At 34.0% G+C, this 27,570-nt stretch overlaps 1 protein-coding gene, 1 long non-coding RNA gene and 1 pseudogene across 8 annotated transcripts; 2 read left to right on the top strand and 1 right to left on the bottom strand.

Annotated features, from left to right (window-relative positions):
- The first annotated feature begins 1,669 nt into the window (after nucleotides 1–1,669).
- Nucleotides 1,670–10,314, top strand: LOC137811395 (uncharacterized). The gene is made up of 3 exons (XR_011081074.2): nucleotides 1,670–2,351; nucleotides 2,451–2,654; nucleotides 9,328–10,314. It is a non-coding gene; the product is annotated as an uncharacterized LOC137811395 (long non-coding RNA).
- Nucleotides 6,800–6,905, top strand: LOC137813185 (small nucleolar RNA R71; annotated as a pseudogene).
- A 3,314-nt stretch (nucleotides 10,315–13,628) lies between the features above and the next one.
- Nucleotides 13,629–25,033, bottom strand: LOC137811397 (uncharacterized). Of its 7 annotated transcripts, XM_068613125.2 has the most exons (12): nucleotides 24,795–25,011; nucleotides 23,654–23,951; nucleotides 23,444–23,545; nucleotides 22,481–22,597; nucleotides 19,803–19,898; nucleotides 19,552–19,647; nucleotides 18,939–19,073; nucleotides 18,246–18,341; nucleotides 18,000–18,095; nucleotides 17,346–17,480; nucleotides 15,956–16,019; nucleotides 13,629–15,787 (listed from the first exon to the last, which is right to left on the bottom strand). In XM_068613125.2, the coding sequence occupies exons 2-12, from the start codon at nucleotides 23,720–23,722 to the stop codon at nucleotides 13,779–13,781; spliced, it is 3,015 nt and encodes a 1,004-aa protein (XP_068469226.1). In that variant the 5' UTR covers nucleotides 23,723–23,951; nucleotides 24,795–25,011; the 3' UTR covers nucleotides 13,629–13,778. The 7 variants fall into 7 exon arrangements, with proteins under 7 accessions (XP_068469226.1, XP_068469227.1, XP_068469228.1 ...); XM_068613126.2 differs by lacking the exon at nucleotides 18,246–18,341 and having other exon boundaries at nucleotides 24,795–25,033; XM_068613127.2 differs by lacking the exon at nucleotides 17,346–17,480 and having other exon boundaries at nucleotides 24,795–24,938.
- Between the last annotated feature and the right edge of the window lie 2,537 nt (nucleotides 25,034–27,570).

The following is a 27,570-nucleotide window of genomic DNA, read 5'->3' on the forward strand; positions in this document are numbered from 1 at the left end:
CATCACCTAAAGGATCTCTCCTTCGTCTATCCCGTGTTTAAAGATCTAAGTAGGTAAGCAGTTATTGCATACGCTGATGTGATATGATGAAGATTTAAACCTAATATTTAAATCTTGTATAAGATAATAAGTTTCAATAAAATAAAAATTGTTTAATCATGTAGTTAAATTAAATTTTTAATTTGTGAAAAAATATAATTAATATAAATAAAAAATTTATAATAAAATTTCTTATAAGATTTTAAAGTTAAATTAAAATTTGAAAAGAATTACTAAAATGATATGATACAATAAGACTGGCTTAAAATAGAAACAAGAGATTAAAAAAAGCTTTATAAGAAATTAGATATTATTAATTACTTCTAACCGAATGAAATGAATGAGTGAAAGAGAGGTGTGCGATGACTTGAACAATAGTTAAGTAAACTAAGTCAAGGTCAAGGAGTGGTGTTGTTTGGATGTGATTGGGATCTCATTTTCGGATTAACTTTTGAAACTTTCAATTCAATGAATGGGAACTGAAAAGCTTTTCAGGCGTAGTAGAATACTATATATCAATACCATAATTTACTAAAATTTTCTGCTTACCTTTCTCTTTCTCCACCAAAAAAACACATCATCGCTTTAAAAACTACAACCATGAGTTTGACTAGTAGAAGCAAAATCTTATATGCCAATAAAATCAAAAGCCAAATACTAGTAACAAAATTTATAATAAATTCTTTAACCATTACCACCACTATTAGGTTTGTGCTACTGTTATACTAAACTAGGGTTACCATAAAAGATTCTCTGCCTTCATTCATATTACTTAGCCCCTTTTAAGGGTATAAGTGGGCCATGGGCCTTACAATTAAAACTGAAATACATAATAATAAATGGCAGACTTCTCAAGTAGTGGCCTAGTTTTATCCAATTACAAAATCATTCATCCACATGGATTGCTTTTTGGGCCTGATACTTTTATATGGACCGAGTCTAACATTACTATCCGGCTCCGAAAGCACTTTGCCCTCAAAGTGGAGCCTTTGGATTGGTTGGGTCGTTGGTGGGGACGTGGGTTGGGGTAGGCTCGCTGGATCATTGTTTTGGTTATGGAGTGGGGGTGTGGAGTTAATTTGGGCCGTGAAGGGTGTGATGGGTGGGATATTAGATGTTGGATTATTGGGGTTTGTGGGTCCGGGTAGGCCCACTTGATCATTGTTTTGGTTATGGGGTGGGGGTGGGGAGTTAATTTGGGTCGTGAAGGGTGTGTTGGGTGGGATATTAGATGTTGGATTATTGGGGTTTGTGGGTACGCTCGTGTTGAAGATAGGGGACGCCGTTGAGGGATTAGGTTTAGGTGGGGTTGGCGTGAGAGATTGGGCCTTAGTGGGTCGAGTTGTGGGTGTGCTAGAGTTGTAAGGGAGACTAGCCGTTGCAGAATTAGGGTTTGACGAAAGTGCAACGTTAATTTGGGCCTTGGTGGGTTGGGTTGCAGACGCATTAGGGTTGTGAGAAATTGTAGTTGTTGTAGGATTAGGGTTAGGTGTGGTTGGAGTGTTTTGAGCGTTGGGCTCGAGGTGTGGCAGCACCGCACCGCCTATGAGTGTGCCGCGTGTCGCGCGTCCAGTGGCTTCTGCAGGAGGTGTGTACAGATCATTAAGAGACGTGGAAGGATGCGCGTGTGCGTAAGGCTCGAGGCGGGGTAAGTTTGTGTTATCTGTGAGTGGAACACCTGTCATGTGCTCATTGGTCTCCATGTGCGGTGGGTTCAGATACTTTTGATTTGGAGTTTGAGTTGAGTTAAGTGCTGATGGAAGAGAAAATCGAGTGGATTCAGAATAGGGCGAGGGGGACTCTCCAACTGACCCTTTGAAAGGTCTTAAAAGTGAAACGTGGAAGACCGGGTGAACTCAAGCCGACTCCGGTAACTGGAGTTCGTAAGCCACCGCTTCGATGCGACGGAGGACTTTGTATGGCCCTGCATATCGTGGACCCAACTTTTGATTTGGACGTCGAACTAACGATCGTTGCCGGTAGGGATGAAGGCGCACCCACACCCAGTCGCCGGCGTCAAAGGAGCGATCGGTGCGATGGCGATTGGCTTGGTCGCACATGCGTTGGCATGTGCGACGCAAGTATTCCCGAAGGTCATGGAGGATAATGGTGTGCTCCGTCAGCGTCTCTTGAATGGTGGTTTCGACATTTAGTGTGTTAACAAAGTCTGTGATGGTGGGTGGCTGCCGACTGTATAACGCATGGAATAGGGGTGTTCCAATCGCTGAATGGTATGTGGTATTGTGCCACAGTTCTGCCAAGTGCAGATATTGATACCACCTATTAGGTTGGTTACCCACGAAGCATCTCAGGTACGCTTCTAAGCCGCGGTTTAACACCTCTGTTTGGCCATCAGTTTGAGGGTGGTAAGATGAACTGAAATTTAACTTTGTTCCCTGTGCCTTGAACAGATGTTGTCAAAAGGAACTCACGAATAAGGGGTCTCTATCTGACACAATGGATTTGGGCAGTCCATGAAGGCAACATATCTCCACAGAAAAACGCTTGGCTAGCTGTTGGGCCGTGAAGTGCCTCGGAAGGGCTATAAAGTGAGCATATTTTGTGAGTCTAATCCAAACAACCTAAATGACCGAGTGCCCTGCCGAACTTGGAAGGTGACTGATGACTTTTTACGGCAAGTGCACCGTGTTTGTCAAAAGTAATAATTGTCCCTAAGGACGGATATCGATCCCACAAGGAACAGTGAATTATCGAGTACAATAATCGTTAAATATAAAAACATAAAAACAGAACAATTAAAAGAGTTTTAAATTAATTGTGTTGGCACTGATCAATAAGAAAACAAACAAAGAATTAGTGGTTTCAATTGGAAAAATAAGGATTAGTTTCATCTCTCTCACTCTCAAGTATTTTGATTAGCATGTCAATATTAAGTTTTTGATTGAAATTGATGCCCGTATAAAAATCATTTATATCGATTCCTCGCATATAAAATCCTTAAGAATGTCCCCTAACTATCGATCCCTCGCATAATTATAAGAACAACTTAGAACGAAGCTCAGACGTTTAATAGCAATTAACATTTTAAGTCTATTCCTAGCACTCAAATATGTTAAGTATTGTTGTTTAGGTCCGAACCCTAAAAATACCTCCCGGTCAGATTTAAGATTCTCAATTTGTCACGGAAAATTAAAAGTAAAACAACAATACCAATAATCAATCAATTAGCCACGCATACTTCTATCACCTTCCATTCTCCCAATTAGGTTACAATTCACTCTATGGTGTTTTCCTCTCCATCTGCACATTAAGGTTGAGCCTCTAGCCCTCTATTTATCCTAGTTTTCTAGGGTTAGGTTGTTTCCTATGTCGCGCTAATGGGCTAAATGATAAAACATAAAAAAAAGCCCAATCTTTCTTTGCATCTTTTTCCATTCTGGGACCTTTTATCTTTATCTTTTTAGCTCAAATCATTCATCTTTAATCCAAATCTTCAATCTTCCTTAGAAATCTGCAATTAACACCAAATTTGAGAATAAAATACTCTTATTCAAATAAAGATCATAAAAAATGTAAAAAGGTATAAATTCATAAATTAGGAATTATTTTATATGTAAATTAGCAATAAATCCTCATAAGTGTCTATATTTTAATATGAAATATTACTGAAATTAGACACTTATCACTCTCCCCAACTTAGAATCTTGCTTGTCCTCAAGCAAAGTAAATGAATATATTTGAATTTAAATATCAAACAGCTTAATTCACTAAACAATAGATCAAATTAGAAACTTATGATGCTTCCAAATTCAAATATAGATAATTATAGACACAATCAATTTCCAGGATCAAATCAAAACAAATAAATGACAATTCATCAAGGAATATCTTCTCATATGCTCACGGGTAAGTGTTTCACGGGTAAGTGTTTGTTTCTCTCTATTTTCACTGAATCATAACAAATCACAGTTGCTTTTCATTTCATCTTCAAATCACAAACATATTAGAAACATGAATCTTGAGGTCTTTTCCAGGGTTGTAATGAGGTTGGGCTTCCAAAAAATATTGGTTTTTCTTATATAACAAAATGCACATATTAAAGAAGAAGAACATATCTACAATTCAATTATAGAGAACATATATGTTATCTAATTACCACTTTCTTTCGATGTCACCTTTTCCCTCATTTTCTTTTTGACTTTTCATGATTTTCATGAAATTTTTCTATCTTTCTTTTCTATTTATTTTTCTTCTTCTGTTCCTTTTTTTTCTTTTCAATAATAGGAAAAGATTCTTCCTATTTTCAACTTTTTGACTTTCACAATCAGAACCAACATTCCCTTTTCTATAAGTATTGCATTTATGTTCTCCTTCCTTAAACATGCTAAAGGGTAGGAAATTATATCAATAAAGGTTAAGGTGCAATATTAACAAAAAAATTCTTGGCCCAAAGGGGATAAAAAAAATGGAATTCTAATATAAAGGTTGGCTTTTTGGCCCTGGCTCCTAATTAACACAAACAAATGCCTCAAACATCTTCATGCTCTTTTATGATGCAACAAAAATAAAAATTAAGCAACCATAACTGTCAATTCATCAGTAAAACTCTCAAACTGTTTAAGGTTCACACACTCACTTGGTTTAATTGGTCTAATTCCTTTTTGTCTTGTCATTATCTGTCCTAATCAATCATCCTGTTAAATTTATGTATCATACTTTTAACTACATTTGAATAAGGATTCAATCTAATTTTCTTTTCTAACCTGTGTCTAATTCATCTCACTATTTAATATTTAAACACAAATTCTTTTTTCCACAATTCAAAATTAATATTCTAGTTCTTTTTTATTTGAGAAAAATAAACTAGAAAGCAAACAAATTAAAACTGGAAATTTATTCAAGAAAGAAAATTCAAAACCTAAAACTAACAAACTATAAAAAACAACAAATTTATTCAAAATACAAAATAAGCAATTAAAACAAACTAAAAAAAAGCAAATAAACAAAAAACAAAATAACCGAAAAATAAAATAAAATAAATAAAAACTAAACAGAAAATAAAATTTAAATAATTGAAAAGAAAAGAGAATTAGATAGATAGAACCATATTTTTGCTCAATCCTCTCTTCTTAAGAAGTCATCCAGCTTTTTGTTAAAATCTTTATCTATAATCTTGCTTCATTTGCTGGATCTGCCCCCTTAACTAATAGAACCTGTCCTCAGGTCAAAATACATAACCTGCAAAATGATTAGGAGGCATACAAGATTTTTTTTATATTTTTTTTTTTGAAAAATAAAATAAACAAAGATAACAACATAAAACTAAAATGTGGACTGGGTTGCCTCCCAGTAAGCGCTCGTTTAACGTCATCTAGCTTGACGCCTGTTTATTTCAAGATGGACAACTCTCTTTGTTGCATCATTCTGTACACATTCTTCTCCTGCATTAAAATTTTTATGACCATAAAAAAGATTTAAAGTTACCTCCTCATCTTGAGTTCTAACTTGAAGTTCTCCTTTGTCGACATCAACTATGATTCTAGCAGTCTTCATAAAGGGTCTTCCAAGTATCAAGGGAACCTCCTCATCTTCTTTCATGTCCATCACAACAAAATCCACAGGGAATGTGAATTTATCCACCTTGACAAGAACATCTTCAACCACACCATACGGATACTAGGTTACTTGATCAGCTAGCTTTAAAGTCATCTTGGTGGGTTTAATCTCCAAATCCTCTATTTTCTTCAGCATTGCCAAAGGAATTATATTTACGCTTGCTCCCAAATCCAATAAAGCATTGGCTACTAATAAAGCACCTATAGACACGGGAAGGTTAAAACTCCCTGGGTCCTTGAATTTTTTAGGCAAGCCTTTTTGAATAATGACATTGTATCCATCCTCCAGCTCTATATTTCTTTCTTCAATATAGCTCCTATTCTTTCGAAATCTTTCAAATGTTGAATCTTGCTTCAAATTTCCTGCAAAATAATTTTTAGGGAGCAATTTATCAAAGAATTTTCTTTCCTTCTCTTTTTTTGAAGGAGAATGAGGATATGATAAATCTTTTTCAAGAACTCCTCTCTCCTTATTTTCACTTTTCCTCTTTATTTTTTCCTCCTCACTTCTCTCTTTCTCATCTCTCTTCCCCTTTGTCTCATCTTTTTCTTCTTGTTCAGCAACTACATTATCGCAATGCTCTTTTGAATTGGTTTGGCTATTGACTGAAAACTGGCCATTTTGTTCCTCTGGAATTTGTGCAATTTGTTTGGTCAGTTGTCCCATCTGGATCTTTATGCTCCTAATCATGGCCATGTCATTGTCCTGCGCTTTCACAATATTGTCTTGCGCGCTCACAATCTTTGTCAGAGCGTCTTCAACTTTATTCATTCTTTCAAGCATGGATGGATCCTCAACTTCAGGTGAATTGTTCTGATAAAAACAATGACCATTAGGATGATCACCTCCACAAAAATCACACATGATTGAGTGACTCTGGCTTTGAGATGAATGCACAACATATAACTGTTGGGACAATTTAGCCATTTGTGCGGTTAGTTGCTCAATCTGTTGTGTCAGAATTTTATTTTGAGCCAAGAGTGCATCTTCTAACGAACCTTCCTTCTGAGTATTTTGTTTATCATGTTGAGATTGATAATCAGTTGACGCCAATGCAGCAATAATCCTTGTCGCTTGTTCTACATCAAGAGTCATCGTTGTGCCTCCAGCTGCAGCATCTAGGAGCATATTTGTGTCAGATCTGAGACCGGAGAGAAATATGCTCAGTTGAGCAATATCTTCAAACCCATGATTTGGGCATTTTCTAAGTAACATTTTAAATCTTTCCCATGTCTCACAGAATGATTCATCTACTCCTTGTCTGAACACAGAAATTTCAGACTTTGCTTTGATGTAGCGAGAAATTGGAAAAAATCTTTGCAGGAATTTTTCCTCTACCTCCTTCCAACTAGTGAGACTCTGATTTGGAAGTGATCTGAGCCAATCCTTAGCCTTTCCTGCCAATGACAAAGAAAACAAACGCATATAAGCATTTTCAAGATCACTTGATTGAAAGCCCATTGTTCCCACCAATTCATAAAATGTAGACAAATGTGAACATGGATCCTCATGATCCATTGCTTTGAATTGATGAGTAATGATGATAGTGAGAAAATTAGGATTTATTTTCAAGGCCTTAGCGGTAGCAGGTATTGCGATACTAGAATAATGCCTTGGTCCTTGGTACATGACATAATCTCCAAGTGTAGGTGGTGCTTGCTCTTCTGCCATGTTGCTTTCTTCCTAAAACATATTAGTGAGAAAAAAAAACAAAGTATTTTTTTTAAAAAAATAAAAAATAAAAAAAAATAAAAACAAATCTGCAAAATAAAATAAAAATAAAAATAAAACACTAAAATGACGTTAAGAGAAAAATAACAAAAATATTAAAAACAATATATACAGATAAAACCAAAACTAAAAACAGAATAAAAGAAAACATAAAAACAAAAAATAACGTACATAAAAATAAAAAATAAATACTAGGAATAAAATAATAAATAAAATAAAGCTAAACCAGAATAAAACTAAAAAATATAATTGTAAACAACTAACAAAATTTCTAACTAACTTACGTAAAAATAAAACTTAAGACTAGTAAAAATAATAATTAAAACAAATAAATAACAGTTACGTAAATCTAAATAAAACTACGTAAACTAATCCTAAAAAAAACTAAAATAAAATATAATAAAACAAAATCAAAATCAAAACAAAATAAAATAAAAATAAACTAAATTAAATAACGTAAAGAAAAGAAAAGAAAATAATATAAAATCAACAACTTTCTTTTTTTTAAAACAGCAAATCTATAATAAAATAAAATCAAATCTAATTTTAATAAAATAAACAAAATCAAAACAAACAAAAAAATAAAAATAAAAATAAAATATTTACAATATTTAGGAAATTATACTCAACAAATCAAATCTGTTCCCCGGCAACGGCGCCAAAAACTTGATGACTTTTTACGGCAAGTGCACCGCGTTTGTCAGAAGTAATAATTGTCCCTAAGGACGGATATCGATCCCACAAGGAACAGTGAATTATCAAGTACAATAATCGCTAAATATAGAACAAAACAATTAAAAGTGTATTGAGAGTGGTTGTATTGGCGATGATCAATAAGAAAACAGACAAAGAATTAATTGTTTCAATTGGAAAAATAGGGATTAGGTTTCATCTCTCTCACTCTCATGTATTTTGATTAACATGTCAATATTAAGTTTTTTAATTGAAATTGATGCCCGTATAAAAATCATTTATATCGATTCCTCGCATATAAAATCCTTAAGAATGTTCCCTAACTATCGATCCCTCGCATAATTATAAGAACAACTTAGAACGAAGCTCGGACGTTTAATAGCAATTAACATTTCAAGTCTATTCCTAGCACTCAAATATGTTAAGTATTGTTGTTTAGGTCCGAACCCTAAAAATACCTCCCGGTCAGATTTAAGATTCTCAATTTGTCACGGAAAATTAAAAGTAAAACAACAATACCAATAATCAATCAAGAACTGAATATTAATATATAAAATATCACCTCAATACATAAGAGTTTGAGCAGATTACTCCCAATCCCAAAGGGTAGAATTAGCCACGCATACTTCTATCACCTTCCATTCTCCCAATTGGGTTACAATTCACTCTATGGTGTTTTCCTCTCAATCTGCCACACTAAGGTTGAGCCTCTAGCCCTCTATTTATCCTAGTTTTCTAGGGTTAGGTTGTTTCCTATGTCGCGCTAATGGGTTAAATGATAAAACATAAAAAAGGCCCAATCTTTCTTTGCATCTTTTCCATTCTGGGACCTTTTATCTTTATCTTTTTAGCTCAAATCATTCATCTTTAATCCAAATCTTCAATCTTCCTTAGAAATCTGCAATTAACACCAAATTTGAGAATAAAATACTCTTATTCAAATAAAGATCATAAAAAATGTAAAAAGGTATAAATTCATAAATTAGGAATTATTTTATATGTAAATTAGCAATAAATCCTCATAAGTGCCTATATTTTAATATGAAATATTACTGAAATTAGACACTTATCAGTGAGTTATAAAGTCCATTGATATTTCTTCTCATACCTGTTTTGGAATCGGTAGTGGTTGTAATAACCCCTGAGTTTTGGTTGGCATGTATTTGTTTTGTTGACATGTGGGGCATTGTTGGATGAAACGGTGGACGTCTCTGGTCCATTTCGGCTAATAAAAAGAAGTAGTTATACGCTTAAGCATGGGTTTAATGTCGGAATGGCCGCCTGCAGGGGTAGCGTGAAATTCGACCATGATGCGGTGGCGAAAGTCATGCACTGTAGGCACAAAAATCTAATGGCAGAAGAATAGTAACCCTTGGCTAGTGGAGAAGAGGCTCGGTTGTGTTTGACTGCTGGTGCATGCATGAATAACTTCCTGACCTTCTGTGGATGCAAGATACTGTTGGAGGTCGCGAACAAGCTGAGGAATGGGCGATGATAGAGCGAACAATATGGTTGATTGATTCTCTCTTTGTCTTGAAAGGGCGTCAGCCACTGCATTCTCCTTCCCAGGTCAGTAAACAATCTGAAAATCATACCCTTGTAATTTTGCTGTCCATTTCTGTTGCTCTGGGGTTTGTATGATTTGAGAAAGTAGTGTGTTTAGGCTCTTTTGATCTGTAATGATTTTGAAATGCTGACCTATGAGATACTTACGCCATTTTTTTATGGATTCTGTAATGGCGTACATCTTGCGTACATACACTGAGGAAGCTTGGAGTTTGACACTCATCTTTTTTTACTGAAGAAAGCCAGCGGACGCCCTGATTGACTAAGAACAACACCAACGGCCACGACGGAAGCGTCTGTCTCTACCACAAAAGGAAGCTTGAAGTCTGGCAGGTGTAGGGTAGACACTTTTGCTATGTGTAATTTTAGATTTTCAAATGCTTGTTGCGCGAGTTTAGACCATGTAATTTTATGGTGCTGTAATAAGTCGGTGAGAGGAGTGGCAAGAGTGGCGTATTGCTTGATGAATTTTCTGTAGAATCCGATGAGGCCGAAGAAACCCCGTAATTCCGTGAGTGAGCGTGGCTGAGGCCATTTGTGGATGGCCCTGACTTTATCTGGGTCTGGGTGTACTCCTTGAGCAGAAATTATATGGCCTAAGTAACTGACTTCTGTGGTTGCGAAACTGCATTTGGAGAGCTTGGCAAAGAATTTTTGATTTTGTAATACTTCCAATATAGTTTTGAGATGAACAGTATGCTCCTGCAAGTTTGGACTATAAATCAAAAAATCATAAAAAAAACTAGGACAAACCGGCGAAGATATGGTCTCAGTAGATCATTCATTGCTGCCTGAAAAGTAGAAGGAGCGTTAGTTAAACCAAATGGCATCACTAAGAATTCGTAGTAGCCATCAATAGTGCGGAAAGCTGTTTTGTGAGTGTCTTCAGGAACTAGAAGTATTTGGTGGTAACCAAAATGCAAGTCTATTTTAGTAAAAACAGTAGCTGAAGCTAACTCATCTAGCAATTGATCAATAGTGAGAATGGGGAAATGGTCACGCACAGTGGCTGCATTCAGGGCTTTGTAATCCACACAAAAACGCCATGTTCCATCCTTTTTTTTATCAATAGGACTGGGGACGAAAACGGGCTGGTACTGGGTTGAATAATACCCTCCTGCAGCATCTCAGAAATGAGTGAGGTAATAACTTCCTTGTGGTGATGGGGGTAGCGATATGGTTTCACTCTGATAGGTGAGGTGTTGGATAACAGAGGAATGTGGTGGTCATGGGGTCTTTGTGGAGGTAACCCACAAGGTCTTTGAAAAATGCTTTGATATTCTTGAAGAAGTGATTTTATGGGTAAGGGCAGATTGACTAACGGGGAGGCAGGGTTGTTACACTCAGTTGTGATGGGTGTAGGAGAGTTGGTTGGTTCCACTAATAAAAGGTGTAAGGAGGCAATAGAATTAGTGGATAGGTAGTGACAAAATTGGTGATATGTGGTGGTTGATGGGGCAGTTGAATTGGAAGCTTGTAAAGTGATGTGTTGCTGGTTGTGTGTAAAGGCTATACTGGGAATTGAAAAATCTGCTTGGATGGATCCCAGTGTGCTTAGCCTTTCAATGCCCTAAACCACATCTGCGCTCTCAACGGGAAGAAGGTAAAAGGGAATAGTGAATGTAGATTTTTGGAGAGAGATGTCAACTATTGGGCAAATGCCTTGGCACTTAATGAAGGCGCCATTTCCCACCATTACTGAAAGGGGTGGGCTGGGTGATATGGCTAGGTTTAAATGATGGGCAATGCGAGGTTGAAGAATGTTGTGGGAGCTGCCCGAGTCAATAAGGACAGTGACTAGGAGGTTGTGAATCAATCCAATGAATTTAAGGGTTTTGGGGGAAATGGTACCGGTGAGAGCTTGAAGGGAAAGGTGAAAGTGTATGGTGTTTGTGTAATCCGTAGCTGGGGAGGGATCCTCTATGGGTTCGGATATTGGTTCATCCAAAAGCAATAAGAACTGAGAAGTAGTGCATTTGTGACCAGGAATGAATCTTTCATCACAGTTGTAACATAACCCTAAGGCTCTTCTTTCTTGCATTTGAGATGAGGATAGACGTTTGATAGGGAGATGAGTAGCTGGTGGTGCAATGGTAGTGGGTCTGGGTGGGTGTGTTGAAGAGGATGTAGGGGGAAGTTGATGATAGGGCTGGGTTTGAAAACGGTTCTGTTTGGGTTTGGAATCTCTGAGTTTGTCTTCAATAAGCTTAGCTAGACCAATGGCTTGGGCTATAGAATATGGGTTCAATATGATGAGCTCTCTACGTATTTTCGTATGCAAACCAGAAATAAAGCAATTAAGTATAGTTTTAGGAGTGAGCCCCACAACACAATTGCATAATCTTTCAAACCTGCCTTGGTATTCTGTGACTGACGTGGTTTGCTGGAGTTTGAACAACTCTACTTGATGATTGATATAAGTTGATGGCCCAAAACGCAGTTCCAGGGCCCTTGTGAATGAATTCCAATCGGTAAGTAGATTGTTATTGTGCAGCCATTTAAACTAGGATAGAGCGTCCCCCTGTATGTGAAATCCCACCATGTAAGGCGCTGGTCTGGGGGTATTTGATAAAAAGAAAAGTATTGGTCTGCTTGAAAAAGCCAATCGAGGGGATGTGTACCATAAAAAAAAAGGGAAGGTTCAGTGTCGGTGGCCTTATGGTTGGGGTTGGAGGTTGTTGATGATGGTTGTGGAAAGGAGTGGACTAGTGGCTCAATGGTGGGAGTTGAGTCTCGGAATGAGAAACGGTGGTTACCTGGTCCATGAATGATGTGAATGTAGAATGAAGGTGGTCGTTCTTTGCTTCTAAGGTGGATTGTCGGTTAGAGGTGTCCTCTAGCTGGCCTTGGATCAACGTGAGTTGTGTTTGAATGTTGGTGATGAGCTCTTCTAGGTTTTTGGAGACTGTTGTGGGAGGCATGGTCGGGAATGAAAGCACCAATTTGTTAGGTTTGTGCTACTGCTATACTAAACTAGGGTTACCATAAAACATTCTGTGCCTTCATTCATATTACTTAGCGCCTTTTAAGGGTATAAGTGGGTCATGGGCCTTACAATTAAAACTGAAATACATAATAATAAATGGCAGACTTCTCAAGTAGTGGCCTAGTTTTATCCAATTACAAAATCATTCGTCCACATGGGTTGCTTTTTGGGCCTGGTAATTTTACATGGACCGAGTCTAACAACCACTAACTAGTTTATAGTTTTACAAGAGAAAAGAAACAGATTTTAATTTTTTTTATCAGGAAAAAAAATCTATTTTGCAATGGTTAAATTACCCCCCACCCACCCCCATTCATACTGTAAAAAGCAACAATGTGTAAATTGGATTATAAATACTGTCAGTGCATGCATTAACATTGTACTGTAATTTATTTATTTTACTTTCTACACTATATAAATTAGAATAGTTGTAGTGTAGTCCTTTTGAAAATTATTTGTTAATGGAAACATTTTCACGAGCTTTTTATTTATAGGCGTTTCTCTTAATTTCTAACTTAATTTTAAATAGTTAAATTTAATATTGTATTATAATATAAATATATATTTTTTATCATAAATCCAACTTCATTATTAATTTTAATTGTATCAATTTATATATTTATCATATGCATTGTTTTGTTACACACGCTAAAATACTAGCACTACAAATCAATATAAATCCTTCATTTCTTTAGATAAATTAAAATTAAGATTATTGATATTTCATTGATACTATATTTAATTGATGTTTCAAATTTTGTATTCGTACATCATAATAACAGTAAGAATGAGTTTTAATTCGAATAATCTATCAACATAACTTCCCCTCACATATAAATTTTTCATACATTTAATTTGCATTTATCTAAAGTAAAACATTCGGTACGTAGAATGTAAATATTTAATTGTTCTTAACTATTTTCATTTATAATTTTCAATTGAGTTAAACAAAACTCAAACAACGCAAAGTTTACCTTGTTTATTTTCCCAAATTTAATTTTCGTGTATTGTAATTGTAAAACTTTAGACGGTTAACTAATTAAAATTGAAATAGATACGATTTTCTTAATTGATACAACAGTCTAGACTACCGTGCAGGATGCATATTGATGACATTGATATAGGTGTTCTCACAAGCACAGACGTTAAGCATTATTCTGGAGCTAGCCAGCAATGTTTTGCGAACTCACTTTCTCTGAAAATTATTATTATTCTGAAAGTATGGTTGTGGAGGATCAACCCCCCAGAAACCGTTGAGGTCCTGTTTTTCCTGGGGGAGAAAAGAAGAACTCGCTGGTGACTGTTGCACTGAGTTGGAGTTATCCCCTATATTATTATTGTGAAATGAGATACCACTATGAGAAATGCTGGAAAATCCAAATTCCGGCATATTCGAGACACCCCCTCTTTGGCCATGGCTATGCGCGTTTTCCTGGAAACATGCTGGAATTGTTATATTTTCCTCTCCTGGTATTGTGCCTGAAAGAGTATTAAATGCAAATTCTAGGCATGGATCTGACCAAGAATCCATAAATGAAGCACCGAATTCTCTTTCAGAATTATCGTAGTTTATTGTTTCGGGTTGTGGTTCTTCTTCGAGAATTGTTTTGTTTATATCAATTTCTATTGGGTTCCCAGATTTAATACGTTGGGGCTCTCTTCCATTAGAATTCCTGGCTACACTGTCTCCATCCTTGTAAGACTCTCCAGTTGCAAACTTTGGATCAGTTCCACAAGATGTGGAGTAGGTCGTCACCTCGGGCTGGTTCTGGACTTGTTTTGATGTGTGGCAAACAGTATTAAACTCTATCTTGGTCTGGGACTGGTAGGGATCATCACGAGTTTCAGCATCGATTCTCTTCTGCTCCATACTCTGAAGTGTCTCCTTATTTGGGGTCTCACTAACATCAGGAGTCACAGCAGGTAAAATGTCCGCAGCTGGTGCATCAACTGGCAAAGCACCAGAAAGAGTCTTAATTGCAAATTCTAAGCAAGGATCTGACCAGGAGTCCCCAAAAGGTGTGGGGAACTGTGAATATGATCTTTCATCATCGACATTTTCATCTTCATGCCTCCGCAATTGTTCATTGGGAACCGTTTTGGTATCATATGACTTCTCAATCTTGCTCAATGATTCACGACACAACCTGTCAGATGCCTGGACAACAAGTTTGGATTCTTCCCTGTCATAAGGATGCCCAGACACTCCATTAGTTAAACTCGCAGTAGCAGCTACATTGTCATTGCACGACTTTTGAGGGGCGGCGTATTCAACAGCTTTTTCAGTAGGAAGTACCTCAGGTTCATTGCCAGCAAGTCGCTTTGACAACTGCCTTGGCACTGTAGGCTCCTTTTTGTTCTTGGATTTCTTTGAATTTACACGTGAGGTTTTGTCACTGCTGTTTCCTGTAACATTCTCAACCAACCTATTTTTGGGAGATGTATTAGTTTCAGAAACCCTGGCATTACCATTGTCAGTTGAATCTTCAACCGGTAATGTACCTGTGAGGGTCTGAATTGCAAATTCCAAGCATGGGTCAGACCAAGAATAATGAAATGCAAAGGATTGCGCAAGTTCTGATTTCTCATCTTTATTTATTTCTTTGTCGTCAAATTTCTTCAGTTGATTGCTAGTTATGGGTGTGGCTTCGGGAAGTTTTCTGCCTTTATTTGACGACTCTCCATTTATTGTTGCATGATCTGCAAGCTCCATAACTGGCTGACCATCACTTTGCTGCAAGGTTGCTTTGACCTCACCTTTGGACTTTTTACTTTTATAAGCTTTTTTGTGGGAAATGGAGTTGCTCATCAGCTTGGGTTGAAGTCCAGCTAATCGTTTTGAAGCACGACAAAAAATTTGTTTTTCTTTCTTGGTTCCAGATTTGTTTGAGTTCAACAGCACCTTTCCTTGCTCTTCACGCCCAATTTCCAGGACACCACTCGGCAGCTGAGATGATTTATTTGTCAAATCAGTGTCTAAAATACTTATCTTTTTTCCGAAATCTCTTTTAGGAACTTGAAGAGCCTGTTCATTGGCCACACAGGTCAACTGGTCATGTTCAACCCCAGAAAGTCTCCGTGAAAAACGGCGAGCCACATTGGACTCCTTAGTTTTGGATAAACTACGGTTGCTGTGATTCTTTTCACTAGCATGCTCCATCATATTCACAACGTGGTTCTTCTCTAGCACATCATCTGCAGGATTTAAGTAAAAACATCTTCATCAGAGAACTTCTTCTGATTCTTTCAACAATATAACTTTTATTAGCACTAAGCTACCTGAATCAAATGTTTTCATCATGTCAGGAGTGTGTGCAGTTGCATTTTGTGATTTCTAAAATATCACATTTTGTGACTTCTTACCTACAGAATGGCGGCGATTTGTTGCAGACTGCTTTAGTTTCTGTTTTTTGCCAGTAGATGATTGCTATATTGAACAAAAAACAAAACAAGATTTATAAATTTTTCTCATCTTGATTTCCCAAATTAAAAAATAAATATATATGTATGATTTGTTGGAAGGCCATACTACACAAAATGCTTAGTACGGGAAGGAGAAGCCTACATTGGTACTAATGGTGGAACTTGGGACGCAAGCAATCCCAAGACAATAATGGGGTAGAGTTTTCAAAAGGAGTTGCATAAAAAATTCCAACCCAAGTATGATTTGGACCAGTTAGTTCGGGTTCAAGATGTGGGATTAGAATCAAGTTATAAAACAGAAGCAATAATTAAGTTTGAAGAGGAAGATTTAGAACCAAGGAGGTGGTGGTGAAGAAACCAATCATATGGAAGGAAAAGTAGTGAGAACAAATACATTAACGATATGATGGAGAGGAACGACCTAATCCGTCAATGGCAGAGAAATGATGGAAGAAAAATAGAGGGCAGCCATTTCCTGGGTAGATCAAGGTTGGAAAAAAATTTAATGAAACATGCCCCATTATGTTCGAGTACCAAGGTTGGGCAGGCTGCTGAGTTCTACCCATCACTCAAGCATTTCAAGACAAATTTTGAGATATAGCAAGATTGAGAGACAAAACGAGTGGGCAAGAATGTCAAGCCAAGGATAACTTTCCACATATTGTGGACAGGGTGAATCTTTTACTTATTTATCTATTTCTTTCCTTTTGGAGGGGGGGGAAGGGGGATAGGGTATTTGTTAGGAACAGGGCCCCCAATTAATAAAGTTTACATCAAATGAGCCTAGGAATCAAGTGGGTTAGCTCTGATAGTTGGGAAGTGTTAGCAAAGCTGTTGTAGTGGTTAAGGGGAGGCAGTTAGGTAGTCATTTTGTCCTGGGTTGGAGAGTAAGTTCTCAAATTCCTAGGGAGTAAATAATTTTTTTATCATTCTTGCACTTGTTGATTGACCCTAGACTGGGTACCACTGATCCAGAGTTGGAGAAGGAACTTAAATAAAATTTACTTTTTCTTTTCAGTTAATTTCCGTATTCTGAAACCATAAACCCTAAACCACCGTATTCTATCATACACCATAGTACATCATTAGAATACCATTGAAAGATAATATAGAAAGTGCAAAAGGAATGCAAGCCACGTTCTGTTGAATATAAAAATTAATAAGCATGCGGTAATCAAAATTTTGACAATAACTCGAACTTGTTTATTTGCAGCTTGTTTTCAAACTAGTCCAGTAAGATTTATAGAGTTTTTCTTTCTTTTAATCTTTGAACAGTTACTAAAAGCTACCATTGTAAGATAGAAAATCATATTAAGTAGACAAGCCTTACAGTTATGTTGTCTTCATGTTGGATTCCTCTTTTATATGGTTTAAGCACACACGTATCTATATCGCCAGAATTAACATAACGCAGTGCATCCTTCTTGGAGCGAAATACATATCCACTCACTGGATCTAAATATAACTGTTGAAAGTATGAACCAATCATAATTTATACAAGTACTAAACATCTGGAAAGCAGTATATTACACTATGATGTAATAAACCAAACTGGATATTATTGCTAACCACCTCCCAAAAGAAAACTAGATTTGACAGAAACGAGATACAGAGCGAGATTATACAATATTCATATCCATATGTTTTATTTCAAATGTATTAAAAGGGGGCTGTTAATATACTCATACTTGTTTTTTAGGAGTTTATTAGCAGGATAAACCTCTGCGAGTATTTAAATAAGTCCAAGTTGTAATTTCCCAAAATACTCCATCTAAAAAACAGAGAAGTATACTAGTCTGAGTGGGTGCTAATATACTCCTATTTGTTTTATAGGATTACTTTAATGAATCCAATTCTTAAAATGCTGGCTTAATCTTTATAAAACACAAAAAAGTATCTTAGCAAGCTCAGTATTGAAATTTTCCTCTTTCGGATGGAGAGGGACAGCAAAGCATATATGTGTCAAATATCAATGAATTCATACCAGATCTTTCTTCTTGCCAGTACCACCCTTCCTAACCTTGGCTTCTGTTATCCACCCAGGTGGTAAATCCTCAACTTGGGACTTCTTGTCCGAATCCTAAAACATTTCCAAAACTAAAATATATTGAAAAACAGTTGTATCACAATAACATAATTTTCAAAGTTCTAATAGTATTCAATGGACAAAATAGAAATTCATCCAATCCAATGATCAATTTCACTAACGATATTTTAAAATGTACAATACCGGATCTATCCTTTTGCCGTTACTGCCCTTCCTAATTTTGACTTTTGTTAAATGCCCAGGTGGTAAATCCTCTATGATGGACTTCTCAACAGCATTCTAAAATAAATTTCCAAAAATTATAAGGAGTGCATATTCGAAAACAAGTTTGTCAAGATAACTCATAGCTTCCAAGTTCTAATAATACTAAATTTATTCAAGAATCAGTTTGATGAACAATATTTTAAAAGGTACATGATATTTTTTTTATCTTTTTACTGGATCCATAGCTACCTTGATTAATAGTTTTAGAACACAAGCTTAATTCAGATAATAATAACTACACCTATTTACTTATGCAGGGGCATAGATTAATAGAGAAAAACCTATGCACTGACAGGGTAAAATAATTTTATACAGTCATCATATAAAATCCACCATGTATAGTAAGTTTGTTGATTTTTACAATAATTATCTTCGAAGTCATACCAGCAATCATTTACAATTGGATGACAATGTAAAACTATTTTACACTGTCAGTGCATGAATATTAAACTTATCTATTGATCAGATTGCTATCAAACAATGTGATTGACAGAGTTTTCTTTCCTTTTAATCTTTTAATAGTTAACAGTTAGAAGCAATGGGAATTAGTAATAGTTGATAAAAGCTACCATTGTCAGATAGTATAATTCATATTGAGTAGACAAGCCTTACAGATACTTTGTCTTCATCTTGGTTTTGTCGTTTAAATGGTTTAATCGCACACGCACTTATATCACCAGACTTAACATAGCGCAGTGCATCCTTCTTGGAGCGAAAGACATATCCACTCACCGGATCTATATAAAACTGTGGGAAGTATAACCCAATCATAATTTTACATAAGTACTAAACATTTTTCTACAGCAATATATTACAATATGACGTAAAAAACCAAACTAGATTTGATTTGCTAACCACCACCTCCCAAAAGAAGAAATACAATTAAAAAAACTAGATTTGACAGAAATGAAAGATTATATAAGTCATAAATATCCCTTTTATTTTGTTTCAAATGTACCAAAGGGAGGCTGTTAATATACTTCCACTTGTTTCTAGGAGTATTATAGCATGCTACACGTCTGACAGTATTTTAATAAGTCCAAAAATATAATTTCCTAAAATACTCCATCTAGAAACAAGGAAGTATACTCCCATAATTTTTGTAGGATTATTTTCAAAAATTCAAGTTTTAACTTTCTAGCAAGCCCTGTATTAAAAAAATCTTCTTTTGGGTGGAGGGGAACAACAAACCGTATATCTATCAAATATTGATGGAATTTCATACCAGATCTTTCCTATTGCCAGTACCACCCTTCCTAACCTTGGCTTCTATTGTCCACCCAGGTGGTAAATCCTCAACTGGGGACTTCTCGACCGTATCCTAAAACAACGTTTCAGAAACTATAAAAAGTGCAAATTGGAAAACAATTTTATCACATCAACTCATAATTTCGAACTTGTAATAGTATTCAGTGGACAAAATAGAAATTTAATCAATATTCAGTTTCACAAACAATATTTTGAAAGGTACAATACCGGATCTATTCTATAGCCATTACTACTCTTCTTCATTTTGACATCTGCTATCTGATCAGGTGGTAAATCCTCAGCAGTGGACTTCTCAACTGCGTCCTAAAATAATATTTCCAAAACTATAAAGACTGCATATTGAAAAACAATTTTATCAAGATAACTCAGATTCCCAAGTTCTAATAATATGCAATAGATTAAATAGGAACTTTTTCAATAATCAATTTCATAAGCAAAATTTTAGAGCAAATTGCACTAACTCACTGTAAGCTCTAGTCAAATTTCCACCGATGCCCCTCCACCCTTTTTATCCCTACACTATCTTTCATTAATTGTTTGAAAATCACTGTATAGACACCCCTTATACGTTACACTGACTCCCCTAAATTATTTACAAAATATTACACTGGATCCCCTTCAAGGAAGTTAACATAACATAAACATAAAAAATAAAAAAAAACAAGGGGTCATGCGTAATCTCAATAATCAGAGGGAGTTAGAGGAATTCGCTCTATTTTTAAAAGGTGCTGCTACACATCTATTATACTTTTACTGAATCCAGAGCTACCTTGCTAAATAGTTTTAAAACAAAAGTTACATTCAGATAATGATAACAGATTGACATTCATATAATGCTGCACAGTGAATTTGTTTACTATCAACCATTATAATGAAAAATTAATGCCAAACTTACTAAGTTACTAGTTTATTATGAAGAAACATTTTGATATCTCCCTGCATTTTATTTAACGTGTGCCTGGAGTTTGCAAACTTGATTTTGGTCAGTAATGGGCATATAATGACATGCTTTAGGATACTTATACTTCATAAGTGATTTTTGACGATATGAATGTTTCCATAAGATATTGATAAAAAAGTCACTTTTAAATTTGTAATTACTGAAAAACAGATCATGATATGAATTTTAAAATATAATATCTATATTATAATTTATAAATAAAAGGTACAACAAAATCTGTGTTGAAATTAAAATTAAAATTTAATCAAAGGAAACTACTTTTTGTCCTATTTCATGGCTTTGGTCAGATAAAAAGGTAGAGAAAATGGTTCAAGTAATAACAAGAGCTGCAATCCTCAAATGCACAAGTTGATAAAAGAGTTGGATGGGTATCACGTGTTTTATTCCACCATATATCAGTGCTTAAATGTAAACACAAGAGAATTATTGCTTTTAATAAAACTGTGGTTTAGGATCAGAATCAAGTTTGCTCATAAAGAAACACAAGTTCATTAGATTAATTCCCGTTTGTTTGACTGAGGAAAATCACGTTTGGGATGGGCAAGTGTCCATCAAACGTGCTATAAGCTAGTGCTTCATTGAAATCACGTTGTTCCTTGTTTTGCCAATTGAAGGTATGCACTAGAGCTTCCAAATCACACCTCCAGTCTTTGTTCATTTTAATAATTTTGGATAGTATTACAATAATTGTTTTGACACCAAAACATTCATGCAGAGTATAATGTTACATGACCTGCTGTAGGAATTAAAAATCATGTTAATTAAAGTGTATTTTTTGCCACATCATAAAACAATTGCTATAAGATAGTTATTCAATCTTTTAGCATGCCACACTCTCAAATCCAAGGCATTTTCATTACCTAATCATTACTTTGAAGTGAGAAGCACCTATCATAAGGTACTCAACTTATTATTTAAATTTGGATTTTCAATCAGTGGGATAGCATATAGTATTTATTCAAAAAAGCTTGCCAGCACCAAGTTAAGAAAACATTTTGTAGCTTCAACGTCTATAGGCTGAACGGAAATACAACAATGAGTAACTTTTTTATAGATGATTGATGGTTCAACAAGTAATACTGTAATATTCCAATTATGTCATAAACATTAGACCTAGCAATGAACAAGTTAAGAAAACATTTTGTAGCTTCAACGTCTATAGGCTGAACGGAAATACAACAATGAGTAACTTTTTTATAGATGATTGATGGTTCAACAAGTAATACTGTAATATTCCAATTATGTCATAAACATTAGACCTAGCAATGAACAAGATCCATGAAATCAACAAGAGAATTTAAAGAAGCCCTTCATTAACAATTTCAGCTATAGTACACACGATAATTAGTTATAGCCATGTTCCAAAATACCCAGGATGATAGTGATAGTACTAAGGCATTGATGACACCAATGACAGACTACCAAAATAGATAGATACAAGTAATAAGTATATACGAAAGTCCAGAAAGTAAACTAGGACGAAAGACATCTTAACAAAAATATCAGTGAAAGAAGCTCAATCCAAACACAGCAACAAGACACACAAAAAGAGTGAACAAGACACTTAAGTAGAACTTAATGCAGGTATTCCATCTCCAGTGAATCTTTTATTACAGACTGCATCATCATTTCACAGCTGAGCAAATACACTTTGTTTATTAAGGTTGTATCTTCAAGTTAAAGTTACAGCTTGGTCTTTTAATCACAAAGATAGAGTAAACAGAACTCCTGAATTAATTATCTTTAATTCTCATGACACTACAACTTCATTCATCACAAAATTCCTATTATGCGAATAACCAATTGTGCATGTACCACAACAGTTTAATAGACGATAACAAGATAAAATAAAAACAGTAGTTTTGATTATAAAGTAAACAAGAATTAAAAGAAAAATAGAGATGAGAGACAAAGAGATACAAACATTGCTTTTGCGCATCTTTTCCTTCTTGGAACTGTGACTGTTGCTGTTTACAGTCTCAAGATATCGTAACACCTCAGGTTTGGAGTAGAATTTGCATCCAGTTGGATCAATGTAACACTGCAAAAAGAAACACAGATTTACAGCATGATGATGAGATGTATCATTAATGGCAACCAGCAAATGCACAACAGGCTCACCTGCATATATTACTAAAAAATTTACTTTACCATTTTAAAAGTAATTAATAGAGGAGAGTGGACATACAAGACAAAGGATAAACCCACATTGCTGTTATGCAATTAATACGTCAAATAATAATACTCCAAAACAGAGCAAGAGATTACAATATCAAGAGGTACATAATCATATGTTCACATTAATTGAAGAGTGTAGTATTTACAGTTTTACCAATGAGTATAACCATTATAAATATTTTGAATACGGCATTGAAATGTATGTCCCAAAAACCAGCTCAAACCAATGCTCATCACTAGCCAGGCAGATCAGGAGAACAAAAACTGCATTTGTCCTACATACTAATAGACACAATTGCAAGTAAGAATCAGCACATATTCTATATATTTCTGGTTGATCCTGTGATAATCCTGCTAATAACAACCCAAGCATTGAGCAGCTAAAGATCTCTTGGGCTTCCAGCTAATTCTTGATTCACATTTTCAAGGAAAACTTTCCACTACAGATGCTTCAACAGAAATCTTTATCCATGTTGCACATTTGGATCTAAGGAGTTGTGCACGTTATAGATTTAAGCTGGCAATTGTGTGTTGCTAGCAATGCTATCTACTAACTAACCGCAACTGGCCTTAAATGGAAGAACAAGAACTTACTGCAGCCTATAAGAATAGAAAATAGATACAAAAATGACAGAAGATGTCCTAATCAAAGTTGTCAAGGTGTGTAACAGTAATATTTGCATCATACTTAAAGAGATTCTGTTACCACCTTATACCCACATCCCATATTTGCACCACTTTTTCGAGTTTTGGATTCCACAATCCAACCATCAGGTAACCATTCAGGATGTTCATTTGATTTCTCTGCAGTCTGAAATTATCAAACATCAGCAAAGTGGTGAGTGATAAGAGTTTAGCTAAAATGTGGAAAACAACATCCTGAAAACAAAATATAAATTCTATAAAATTTTGCACTTACCTTGCATTTTGTGCTATTGATAATCTGTCTATTGGTTGCTTCAGCCATTTTATCTTGGGCTTTACCCATTCTCAGAAACGATGTTATTTAAGAGAACTTTTCAGCCTAGTTTCAAATTTGTGTCATCAGACAAAGCCCAAAAAGTTTTCCTTTTAACAAGTAATTCCCTCAATTTGGCAAAACCAAAAAAGATCATTCTAATTTGATTCATTGAATCAAGGAGGACACACTATCAGCGCACATATTAGAAGCTGTGACTTGACCTCCAAGATAGTAGTTACCATCCAGGATTGCTTTCCTGAGACAAAAGACAGTCATGTAATTAAAAAGCACCAGAGAAGGAAAATTGGATAATATACAATCAAGTGGCATCTAAACATGAGACATTCACTAGATTATGAAACAAATAAATACCTTAATATGTCAATATCATTGTCTTCTACTATTGTAGTCAAATAGTAATTTCACATACAATAAGAGAGAAAATTTTAAAACAGATTCCCCACCAAATTCAAGATTAGTTGAAAAAATTACACTAGTTATGAATGGCCACAATTGAAGTCAATGAGAAACGAAATATAGAACAGAACCAGACACAACAATTACAATAGTACAGCTAAATATTTGTCCATCTCTTGAAATTTATCTCTATACATTATTACAGGGCGTGTACACAAAATAGCCATAAACTAAAATATTACAGTTTACTAAGTGAATAAGCAGTTTCTGCTGTGATTGTACTTAACCTCTCTCTCTCTCTCTCTCTACACACACATGTGTGTGTATATATATATTATGTACCTAGTATTGCATATTCACAACAATTTACGGCATGTAAGATGCATCCAACCATGATCGTATGAGTAAATTACAGATTCCGCACAAAATAAAGATAACTGAAGACGACTCTAGCCTCTCAGCTTTAGGATACTACGTTTGAACCTAAGACGACGTAACCAACACACGACAATTTTTCGTTTCTCGGTTAGACTCTCTATTATGGCGATTAACAGAGTAGAATGGCGAGTAAAAGAAGATTTTCATTATGGCTCGAATAAACATGTTAAAGTAAAATCAGAGAAAAAATATAATGCGATATAAAAATCCTAAATCTTCTTGCTGGAAGCGAGTAATCAATTACCCTAAGCCATCGATTCTGGATCCGAGACTGCTCCAACGCTGAGACCGTGAACAACTCCACTTTCAGTACCTTCAGACTTCAGAGCTGAGTGATTGGGAATTCGGGATCGAGAAGGATTGTCCTCGTTTAACTAATTTATACGATAAAAAGACGATACCAAAAAAAATACAGATATATCTATCTAGAGTGACTCTGGATACCTAGTCTCACTCCTACTGTAAAAAATGTTATTTTCTGTCTTTTTGTCAAATTAATAATCGTTATTTAAATATTTCTTAAAACAAAAGTGAATGATAACTGTTTCATCCAACTGGTGTAAAGGTGCTCTTTGAACTGTATATTAATTTTACTGTTTTACACCGAGGAACTGTACATTATTACTAGAGAAATCAAGTGTTTTTAGTGGTTCGTCAAATTTAGTAAAGAGTGTACTTCTTTTATATTAATTTTATATTAAGAAGTGAATTTAAGTATGATTTAATTTTATAGTAATTTTTTATTGGATAAGATTTTTATTGGATAAAGTTTGCACTCATCTATATATTATGAAATATTTCTATTTTTGTGGGGTCTCCAACTGAGACCTCTAATTTATGTGTGATACTATATATTTAAGAATGATATGATAATGATGTAATAATAGTCAAACACAAATATTCAATAGGATAAACTCTAAATAACACATTAAAAAGTTGACTATAACACAACTTTATTAAACTGATGTATAAGATAAGATTTGCATTTAATTACATACTATAAAATATTTACATGATACACTCGCTAGGGTAAACTCTAAATAACATATTACAAAGTAGACTATAATACAACCTTATTAAATCGGCTTAAAAGATACAATTTTCATCTAGTTATATACTATAAAATATTTATACAATGAGATCTTCAACATTAGAAGATAAAATATACAATTAAAATTTAATATAAACTCTAAATAACATTAAAAATTAGACTATAACACAAATTTATTAAACCGGTTTATAAGATGAGATTTACATATAATTATATATTATAAAATATTTTTACAATGAGATCTTCAACATTAAAAGATAAAATAAAATGTACAATTAAAATTTGATATAAATAAAAATTGTATATTCACAACATTATAGGATCAAATAAAAAGTGTATAAATATTTTTTGTCTAAGTAATAAAATATAGGGATTTAACCTAGTTAAATAGGTTAAATCATTACCTATATATAAAGGTAGGGATTTCTCACTTTAACGACTTTAAATTGTTTTTCTATTTTATTATTGTTTAATATTTTGTTTTATTAATTTATTTTGATTATTTAAACATTTAATAATTTTAAAAGTTAATAAAGTAGTTTTTTAATTTTAAAATTTTATTTTATTTGTTCTCACTTAACTGACAAGAGAGTGAAGAGATTGATACGTTAATTTTATTTTGTTGTCACCTAACTGCAAGAGAGTGGAGAGATTGGTACATAAGTTTTATTTTGTTGTCACCTAACTCACGTAGGGAAGAGATTAGTTACTTTACTCTTTTAAACTGATATTCTTCTTTATTAAATAAGCAGTTTTTTAATTTTAAAATTTTATTTTATTTGTGATCATTTAACAGACAGGAGAGTAGAGGGATTGATTCTCCTATCTAAAACAGTTATCATAAGCAGTTTTAAATGTATAGCAGTTTTTTCATTTTTTCTTTCTTATTTTATCTCTTTTCTTCCTCAAATATATTGAAACCCAATAACATATATCTCGTCCATACAAATACACATAAATTTATATTTAAATATATATATATATATATATATATATAATACTAAAAATTAAAAATAAAAAATGTTGTGTTCTCACTGGTAATAATAAAGAAAGTAAAAAAAATAAAATTTTAAAAGAGTACAAGAATAACACCGGCACTTACTTTTCATTTTTTAAAAAAATTTACTTTTGGTTCTTATAGTTCTACGAATATACAATTTAGGTTCTTGGAAAAATTCAGTTGCACACAAGGTTTTATATTTTTTTAAATTGTTATTTTAAATCACCTAACATCTCATTGATTTCTTTAAAAAAATACTAATAATATAAGCTTTAATGCTTTTTTATGTTATTGTAGTCGGATGGTATATTATTAACCAATAAAAATTATTTTATTTTAAAAAAAATAAATATTAAGAAGTAAACTTTAAATATAATTTAATTTTATAATAATTTTTTTATAGGATAAATTTTACACTCATTTATATATTATAAAATGTCTTAATCTATGTGGGATCTGCAACACAAATACAAACACTCGCTAGGGTAAACTCTAAATAACATATTAAAAAGTGAACTATAACACAACCTTATTAAACCGACTTATAAGATAAGATTTGCATTTAATTATATATTATAAAATATTTACAGTAAACTTTAAATAACATATTACAAAGTACACTATAATACAACTTTATTAAACGATTTATAAAATAAAATTTTCATTTAATTATATATTATAAAATATTTATACAATGAACATTAAAATAAAATATACAACTAAAATTTTATATAAACTATATAACATTAGAAATTGTACAATAACACAATCTTATTAAATTGGTTTAAAAAAAATTACATATAATTATATATTATAAAATATTTCAACATTAGAAGATAAAATAAAATGTACAATTAAAATTTGATATAAATAAAAATTGTATATTCACAAAATTATAGATAAAATCAAAAGTGTATAAATCTTTTTTTTGTCTACATAATAAAATATAGGGATTTAACCTAGTTAAAT

The sequence above is a fragment of the Phaseolus vulgaris genome, chromosome 2 (genome assembly GCF_051622355.1).
Source record: "Phaseolus vulgaris cultivar YP4 chromosome 2, ASM5162235v1, whole genome shotgun sequence".
NCBI classification, from domain to species: Eukaryota; Viridiplantae; Streptophyta; class Magnoliopsida; order Fabales; family Fabaceae; genus Phaseolus; species Phaseolus vulgaris.